Genomic DNA, 9,498 nt, shown 5'->3' on the forward strand with positions numbered 1-9,498 from the left:
CCAGCATTGGACAAAATAATTTTGCCATACTAAATGTCCTCTCAACTCTCAGAGACAACAAAGGGAGCCCAATGTGCAGATGTAGCAACAGACTCTTGTGTTTCTGCATGCACACGTGTGCACACTGCAGCTGATGAGAGCTTTGCCTGAACAGAGATCATTTGGCTCAAACGATCCTTGCGGGACAATTTTTATATAAATTGTAAGATCATTTTGGGGCAATTTGTCACAAAAACATCCTTTAGTATGAGGAATTTCATTTCCTTACGCTTCTCAAAAGGACTGAGACCAGCTGCACGCATTCCCTCCAAATTTCTCTGCAAAGTTTTTCATCTTTACAATCATCTGAGAGTCTTCTCAAACTGCAGCTCTGCCTTCAAGGGCCAGTTAACGTGGCTGATTTATAGACCCTTTTGACAAGGGATGTGGTGCAGTAAAAAGACAAAGCCTTCAAAACATGCCATAGGTTCTCTGCCAGCAGGCACTGATGCTGCATACGGCTCAAGACAGCCAAGGCAAAATGTGCCTCAGGAAGCCTGAACTCAAGCATCAGAATAAGCTGAAATCATTACAGATTATTAGCTTTATTATTATTAGTCCAGCTTTGGACTCTAGCCTTTCCAGCTCCCCTGCTGTAAGATGGTGCAGAGCCATGGCTCCAGCCTGGGGACCAAAGCCAGGGACAGGCTGTTGCCCTGATGCTGACGCAGAGCGTGGTTGCTCAGGCATTGTTGGCTCTGGGGATCCTGCTCCATGCCCTCAGCATCACCTGAGCTAGGGAAGGGAATACAGAGGCTCACCTGCACATCTCCCCTCTTCCACTCACATCTGAGCTGCTAAAATTATAGAGGAGGTTGCTGTAGAGCCTCGTCCTTTGCATAGCAGGTGTATGTCTAAGTTTGGGTGGGAGCATTCTGTTTTTGCAGCCCTCCATCCTTAGAGGAGAAAGGTAAAGGTCAACCTGTTATGAAGAGCAAAGGGCCAAATTCTGCTGTCACTTACACAGTGAGGAACTCACAGATCACTGAACCATGGGACTTGCTAGGACCCACGGTGCAGGTCGAGTTATAGGAATCAGTAGGTCTGTGCTGAGGTACCTCAGCAGAGTTGAGTGCCCTGTAAACGTTGTGCCTTGCTTGCACTAACCTTTGTTTGGTCTGTCTCTCTCATCTGGCAACTCCCCTCCTCCCTGGTCCCCTTGTGCTCCAATACAGATGGCTATAAGGAACGACTCTTTGGATAGCAAGGAGAATCTCCACACCGAGGTGAGTGAACTCTCTGACCCAAATGTCCCTGCTGTGCCCATGGAGGACTCATCAGTGGCTCTGACACCCTCAGAAGCACAGGAGTTGGCCGCGTGGAGCCGGGCGAGCGTTCATACACAGCAGCATTCTCACAACCAGTACAATATTTCAAAGCAGGCACCAGCATCGTGTGCTTGTGCAGACTCGTATCAGGAGACACCTGGAGATTCAATGGACCAAGAAGTATCTGAAATAAACAGCTCCTCGGAGCCTTTCACTTCAGAAACTTGTACAGCCTCGAGTGCCTGTTCAGAGGTTCAGCCTCTCACTCCTAAGAGGAACCTAGGCAATACTGGCAACATGACTCTGAAGGACCTGAAGAAATACCACAGTGTAGACACCCAGGGTCTTCTAAAAAACCCACCCTCTTGGTTGGATGATCAAAGGAGACATTCAATAGAAATTTGTTCAATGGAAAACAGTCCTCAGCACCATTCCACATCTAGTTCTTCTGGCTTCATAAGTCAGGTGGTAAGTGAAATGGAAGGCTTGCAAGGAACACGGCAGAAGAAAAAACTGAGCCCTCCCTGTATATCTATAGAACCACCAGATGGACAGAGTTTGCTGCCTAGAGGACCTCACAGCATCTCACCTACCAGTGGAGACATTTGCTTGAGACGGCGTGCTCCATCCTGTGAGTCCAAGGATTCGATGGATATAGGGGATTCGTTGCTTCCAGACAGTATGTCAACATCTCCTACCCCAAAGAAAGACTTGTTGACACTTCCTAGCTTTTCCTTTGATCAAACGGAAATGGACCCCTGAGTTACTTTTTGTTTTGGTGGTGCCAAATGTTTTCTTCCTTTCATGTAATAGGAAAAAAAAAAATAAATTAAAAAAACTGTATTCTAAAATGGCACTGGATAACAAAATTTCCAAAGAAAGATTAAAGAACCAGCTGGTTAAAAGAGTGGTTAACCTATATCACGCTTACTTAAGCATATGTTCTGCTTAGGTAAAAGCAATACAATGTGCAGAATCTATATGTATATTATATTTTATTAAATTAATTGAATCTAGTATTGCGGGATGTAGTACATTTTGTGACTAAAGACTCGTTTAATTTTCTTCTATTTTTTGTATCTCAGAATATTTCTGAGATAAAGTTGGTTTTTATGAATATTTTAACCTTAAAAAAATATATATATTTAATCCCTTATCTTTTTTTTTTTGTTCTGTTTTGTTTGGGTTTCATTTTGTTTTGCAAAGCACAAAATGTAGCCAATTAGTGCATTACAGAGGAAATGTGTCCCACAGTCAGCAGTAAATAAGAATTAGTTAATGTAATTTATTTCCCCCCTCGACTTCAATAATATTCTGGGGAAAAAAAAATTTAAAAAAAGAATATTGTTTGCATAGTATAGAAATGCAGTGGCAGGTTTTTTACAAAATAATATTCCAATCTTGCATAAAATTGACATCCAGGGTGAAAGCAGGTGCACAAACCCAGGAAGGTCCAACATGCTGATGTGTGGCTGAGGGTGGTGAATGCAGAGCCATTTATCCATACACAGGAGGAAATCATAGATCATTCAGTGGTGACTTGCAAAATCATGTCAACTGCTAATTTTCCTCTGTGTCTGGGAAATGGAGGCAAGAAAAGCCTTTGTCACTTTGGAGATGTTTTTCCATCATCTCTGAGAGAGAGAGTTTCTTTGGTTGAGTTTTACAGCTTTGGAAGCCCATGGTGTGCAGTGCAGCTCCTTTGCTCTGCACCCCTGTGGAAAGGGGAGTAAGGCCACGGGTGAGATTTGCAGTGGGTGAATCCAGTGCAGACACAACACAGCAGTGGGCTTAAGCACATGCTTAAAGTTAAGCTTCTGCTTAAACTGCCTTGAGGTTGATCGTATTTAAGAAATTCTTGAAAATTAAAATCATATGCTTAGGTGTTCATGGCCTACTGCTACTTATTTTACAGAATACATGTAAGAAAGTCTGTAGGTACTGAGATGACTGTAGATTTTCAGTTTAGAAAGTAAGGTTTTTTGCTATCACTGCTAGAGGTAACTTCCATGACCCTGACTGTAAATCTATCAAAAGCCTTAAGTAGCAACATCATGATACAAGGTGGAAAAAAATTGAATTCATATCCTTACTTTATAACATGTCCTTACTGTCAGTCATCTCAGAAATTGTTTACTGCAGTGCTAACGCCCTCTGCAAAAAGCAATCTGTGAAACTGGGCAGCACAGCCTGAAATCAGGAGAGGTTGGCCCCATTCGACACCTCCTGCTCTTCGCAAGACTGATGGACACCAGACATGAGCTTCACTCAACCTCCATGAAATCCCATTAAGATGTAGGCTAAGACAGACTCTGCAGGCATGGTTTGAAGTGTGTGAGTAGTCACAGGTTTAAAACTGCACACATGGATAAGGCTTTGCTGGATCGTGTCTTTAAACCAGCAAAGCAAGAGGAGGATTTGTGCTAATTCTGTCAGTCAGGAGTTTGTAACTTTTTGAGAACTACTGATCTTCTCAAATCACTACAACATGTTGATGCATAGCCTTTTATCCATTCAGAGATTAGACTGTTACAATTGCATGTATCTGCAGTAGCTTCCAGTACAGATACAAGAAGAAGATGCTGTTTGTACCTAACATCCCCTGTGAGGTCTTAAGCTCCTTTATTTTCACTTGAGGACATTTACTCCATAAACAATCCCTTATTGATTTACATGTCCTGTAGAAATGTAAAGGCTTTCAGCAGAAAGTCAGGCAATCAGTGTATCTGAAGTGGGAGGATTAACATTCTGTACTATTTACTGCAGTTAGATTAATTCTTGGCTGGGACATTTGTCCCCTCTTCAAGCCCATACAAAGACCACTCTTTTTGGATATGCCAAATCCAGAGTTAAGCTCGTTTAAAGCAATGATTTCAAACAAACCTTTCATCAGTTCTTCCCCCAGATCATATTTAAGGAAATAATAAAATTACAGTGTATTAAGCCTGAGAAATATTCTTAATCCCCTTTTGGTTTTACACTCATAATGAGCCTTAGCTTTTCCTTTCACATGTACTAAATAATTTGGGAAAATAGCTATGCCACTAAAATTGCCAACCCTGGTTCCTTAATGATTAGGAGTGAGTTTGTATAGCTGGAATAATACTACTCATACAGTTTCTTCCTTACAGAAAAAAAAAAAAAAACAACCCATGGAACATTTTAGCTTGAAGTCGTGGCACAGAAGGGTGATGTGATGTTAATCCAATGCTCAGCTCCACACGTAGCAGAAAGCCTGAAGGCTGTTCTATATTCAGTACTTGGGGGTTTGCACACTGACAAGGTTTGTGGAAGTAACAAAGAATTTACATCATACATGACTATTCAGTAAAGACTACCCAATGAAAAAACACTGTATGGTGATGCATTCAGGAAAAAAAAAACCCATGTAAAATAGTTTGTTTTCTAAACTGGCAAAGTTTTTTCTAGATGCCCTTTTGAAAGACAAATACAAATGTACTGCAGTGTGTGCAATAATCTTAAGATAATTTTAAATACCTTGGGGAGGGGGGGTTTTATAGAATTTGACTTTTTTTAAGCAAAATGTACAAAATCCACAGGAATTCTGTAGAATGGTTATGTTGATAGAACTTTTTATATTTTTGTAGAAATCTATAGAGACATTGTTAAAAGTCTGCATAGCATCTTGAGAAAAGAAGCAGCTCTTATCTACAAGTTCCTTTTCATAAACCTGGAGCCAGACCTACTGTATTACAACATGTATAGCCTAGTTTCAGAGCCTGCATCCAGGTGGTGTTTAGAAGCAGCAGCTAAGCTCAAGTTCTACGATATTGCAGTGCTATTACTGTTCCAGAACTGTACCCCTAGAAAACATCCACCCCCCAAAACTCAGCCGCTGTCGATGGTGAAGCAGTCGCATGGTTATCCAGTTCGTTCAAGCACACCAGCACTTTACTACTGTGGATTTACTGTATACAGGTGGGAGAAGGATATTCTGCTATTGCCAGTCTGAGACACAGGGAAAAAGAGATGGCAGACATGTCTGGAAAAATGTAAATTCCATTCTTGCAGCCCCTTGCACATAGAACTGATTTTTCATAGCTCAGTTAGAGGCCGTTTATACGGTAGATATTTTGGAGGAGGGCAAAGAAAACACTGTTTTTTTGACTTCTGTGGATTGCACTCAGCACAAGGTGTGTTCAAAGATGAAAAAAAGAAAAAGAAAGAAAACAAAAGCATAAAAGCATTACCTTTGTAAATTAGGCTATGCCCCAGCCTCCCCTTTTCTGCCCCTTTGGCTATAATAACCCATGTACACTATTACACAAGGTGACTAGAGTAGGCACAGTACCATTGCAATGTCCGTAACAACCTAGTATATATTATAGAACTTTGTATTTAATAGTTAATATATTGTTATACTGTATCAGGTATATAGGCCAAAACGAGGTCGTTTGGTCAGGGCAACAAGAGGTGGTGTTCATGGGGAAAACTGGGTTAAAATGTTCCTTTTTAAAAAAAGAAAAAAGACAAAAAACGAGTGTAAATCTTTACAAATGACAAAAAACAAACGTGTCCTATTAAAAGCTTTTGAAAAGAAAACAGCTGTGCATTTCCCTTTTTTGTTGTTGCTGATGATAAGCTGTATCATTTTGAGAAGTCGAATCCTTGGTTGTGTTTTAATTGCGACCAGTTGGGGTAGGTGTGCTAGAGCAGGGAAGTTGAAAGAAAGATTGTGACATGTTGGCCCTCTGTGAATCAATTTGGTTTGATGATGCAAAGTGAATCTGGCCAGGGTGTGCTGTTTTACCAGTGAGACCATCAGCTGTGCTTCTGCAATGGCTCTGTGCTGGCAGAGGACAGCTTGGCAAGGTGTTTGGAGTCCAGAAAGCTGACAGGACTGCAACAGAGAGCTGTGGCCAAAGGGGAGAAAGGAGTCAGGAGAAGGGGCAGATTTGATCATGAAAACACGTTGCTGGGAAGAGGAAGGTGCTGGGCTTTTCCACACATTTGTAACTTCAGGATTTCCAGCGTGAAGCGCAGCAGCATTTTCTCCATCACTGCAGTCATTCAGCTCCTTGCTAAGGAGGTGTTGGAGGTGATGGTACCACCCTGGGAGCTGTGGGCTGTGTGCTGCAGGGCAGTGGGGCCTCAGCCCCCAGGTGCTGCTTAGGGACCACCTGAAACATTTGAACCTAAACTCTTCTCTAGACATGCTAGAGAGCAGCCTTGTGGAAAAGGACCTGGGAGTACTAGTGTATAAAAGGCTGGACATGAGCCACCAATGTGCAGCTGCATCCCAGAAGGCCAACCACATCCTGGGCTGCATCAAGAGAAGTGTGGCCAGGGGAACCAGAGAGGTGATTCTGCCCCTCTACTCTGCCCTGGTGAGACCTCACCTGCAGCACTGCAACCAGCTCTGCAGCCACAACACAGGAAGGATGTGGGCCCATTGGAGCATGTCCAGAGGAGGGCAATGAAAGTTATCAGAGGGCTGGAGCACCTCTCTTATGAAGACAGGCTGAGGGAGTTGGGGTTGTTCAGCCTGAAGAAAAGATGACTCCAGGGGGACCTTATAGTGACCTTCTGATACCTGAAAGGGTAGGAAGGCTGGGGAAGAGCTGTTCACAAGGCATGTAATGATAGGACACGGGGTAATGGTTTTAAGCTAGAAAAGAGGGGATTTAGGTTGGACATTAGGAAAAAGTTCTTTACTACGAGTGTGGTGGATCCCTGGAGCAGGTTGCCTGGAGAGGTGGTGGAGGCCCCATCCCTGGAGACATTCAAGGTCAGGCTTGGTGGGGCTCTGGGCAATCTGGTCTAGTTGGAGATGTCCCTGCTTATTGTAGGGGGGTTGGACTAGATGACCTTGAGAGGTCCCTTCCAGACCAAGAGATTCTATGATTCTTCAGGGGTCTTTAGTGAATGAGTTGTTCCGTTCCTAAGGTGAAGTCTCCTATCCTCTGGGGAGTAGCCACTAGAAGGAGGAACCAGGCACCTGGGCATTCTGCAGCCCTGTGTCTCAGTTTGACTTGAATGACTTGATCACTCTGCAGCAGGAGAGACCCTAAACTGACATCCAGAGTGGTTACATTGTCAGAAGATGTTTTGGTAAAGGTCCACTCATATTCATCTCTTAGTGGAAAACAGCAGGAAGGAAATTAGCCCTTAAACAGAGAGAAAACATGGATCTGTGCAAAATTCCATGGAAACCCATGCAGAGCAGAATTCCAGAGGTGAGCTCTGTAACGCTCTGCATCGTCGTGGCTTTGGGGCCAATCCCACCCCTCTGAGGCTGGATGATCCACATGGCATTAAGGTCAGCAGGGCTGAGCCCAGAGCAGAGCAGCTCACAGGTTCAAGCCCTTCACACTTCTCTGCACACAGGTGAGTTTAGTTCTGTAGTAAGTCCTTACAGGGGATGGCAAATCCCTCTATTGCTAGTGGTGGGTTTCAGAGAAGCTTGGGAGGAGGATTGTTTTTCTGCTCCGTTTTGTGGGTGTTCCTTTATGAAGCCCTTTTACTGAGTTTTGCTTGTGGTTTTTAGAAGGCTCCCATCCAGGCTGGCTGCTTGCTCTTAACCTGCCAGAGCTTGGGAATGGCACTTTTTTATTCTGTTTGGTAAGTAATTTGGATGCCACATGAAACTGGATTGTTTTCTGTGTAATGGGAGCTGCACCTGGCACTTAAAATTTGTTTGTGGCTTAGCTGAGACAGTCAGGTGAACCTGGGTACCTGTCCTGCTTTCTAGAGAGCAGTGCCCCACTGGCACAGCACATCTCTTGGCCAGAGCTCTGCAAAGCCCTGCAAGTAGCTGCATGAGAAACAGGAAACAGTTTGTGCTTCCTGTGTTTCAGAGATACAGGGACACACCAGCAAGTCTTAGATGTGACCTGCACTAGAACACTCTCCAAAAAATGAAGTAGGAAAAGGCAGTCTAAAGAAACGTGCCTGGCTCTACTGCCGCCGTGCACAGGAAGGGCTGCCGTCAGTTCCCGGGGGGGTGAATCCCGCAGATTAACGGGTTAAGGCCGATCAAGTTCTGGAGGGACCGGGGTCTGAACTGAGCTGCCCAGAGGTGGGCAAGGGTCACCCCGCAGCCTCGGCCGGCGGGTGCGCAGCGATTTGCTACCATCTAGTGGGCTCGGGGGAAGGAGCGGGCTCGGGCCAGATGCTCCCGGGCACGGGGCGCTGGGGCTGCAGCTCCCCCGTCCTGCCCGCCCGCCAAGCGCTTCCCTTCCTCGCTCGGGGTTGCAGAAACAGCGCGGTACTGGGGCGTGAGGGTTTCTGCTTCTGCGGGCATTTTCGGCCACCGAATTTATAACAAGTGTCTTCCTACGGTAGGAGGAGAGGGAGGGCTTCTCGCAGGTTCAGCAGCACCGTGCCGGCCGGTGGAGCCACACGGCAGAGACGCGTTCCTCGGTGCTGCTTGAAGCCAGGCTGCCCCGCACACCCCGCCTTCTCTCCCTGCTGCTTGGCTCGGGCTTGGGCAAAGCCCTGGGAGACAACAGCCCATCCAGGCACAGTTCTAGGGCTATCTAGCATCTTCGAGGCTGCACAAGAGGCTTGCTTGTCCCTGCATGTGCTTATGCCTTGTTTTAAGCATGTGTAAAATGCACAGCCCAGCCCCAAACGGGCTGTGCACCCACGCACAGCAGCTACAACACATCCACAACCCGTGAGCTCCAAGGTGGTGTTTAACCTCTGCTTGGCCCAGTGTGGGAGGAGGATCATCAAGCAGGCCTTGTGCTATCTTCAGGGACTTGAACCCAGGCGCCCAGAGGTTCAGGCTCTGCCCGGGCGCAGGCTGGGTCCTTGTCACTAGGTGGCAATGCCACGAAGGGGTTTAAGCTGGGATATTTGTGCAGTCTGCACCTGAGGTCCCCCCAGTTCTGCTCTTAGTTTGGTTTGGCATTGTCAACAGAGCCATCAGTGAAAGCCACTTTCTTGCTGGTGTTCTTGCATTTGAGAGTGATTGGACTTTAAGATGGCTTTTATGTGTTGTATTCAATGCTCTGGATATGTTCTCAGCACACTGTTTAATCCTGCAACATCCTCTGGCATTTTCTGTTATTGCTTGAGTACTGGATGCTCTAAGTGGCAAGCTTTCAAAGGGCCTGAATGGATTATCTCTCCATATCTATTTAGTACTCTAAATAATGCAACCAAAGACCCCTGCAGCTCCAGCTGGAAAATTAAAAGGATGGTTAAACCACTTAATTACTTACTG

The 9,498-nt window shown here is 45.2% G+C and overlaps 1 protein-coding gene across 1 annotated transcript in view; it reads left to right on the plus strand.

Moving 5' to 3' along the window:
- CACNA1G (calcium voltage-gated channel subunit alpha1 G) overlaps positions 1-2,463 on the plus strand; it is a 140,935-nt gene extending 138,472 nt beyond the window's left edge. Inside the window, exon 39 of the mRNA XM_051634860.1 lies at positions 1,215-2,463. Within this exon, the coding sequence (XP_051490820.1) occupies positions 1,215-2,069 (855 nt within the window). The 3' untranslated portion in view covers positions 2,070-2,463. The remainder of the gene's footprint in view (positions 1-1,214) is intronic.
- The last annotated feature ends 7,035 nt before the right edge of the window (positions 2,464-9,498 follow it).

This window comes from Apus apus, chromosome 17, assembly GCF_020740795.1.
Source record: "Apus apus isolate bApuApu2 chromosome 17, bApuApu2.pri.cur, whole genome shotgun sequence".
Classification (NCBI taxonomy): Eukaryota; Metazoa; Chordata; class Aves; order Apodiformes; family Apodidae; genus Apus; species Apus apus.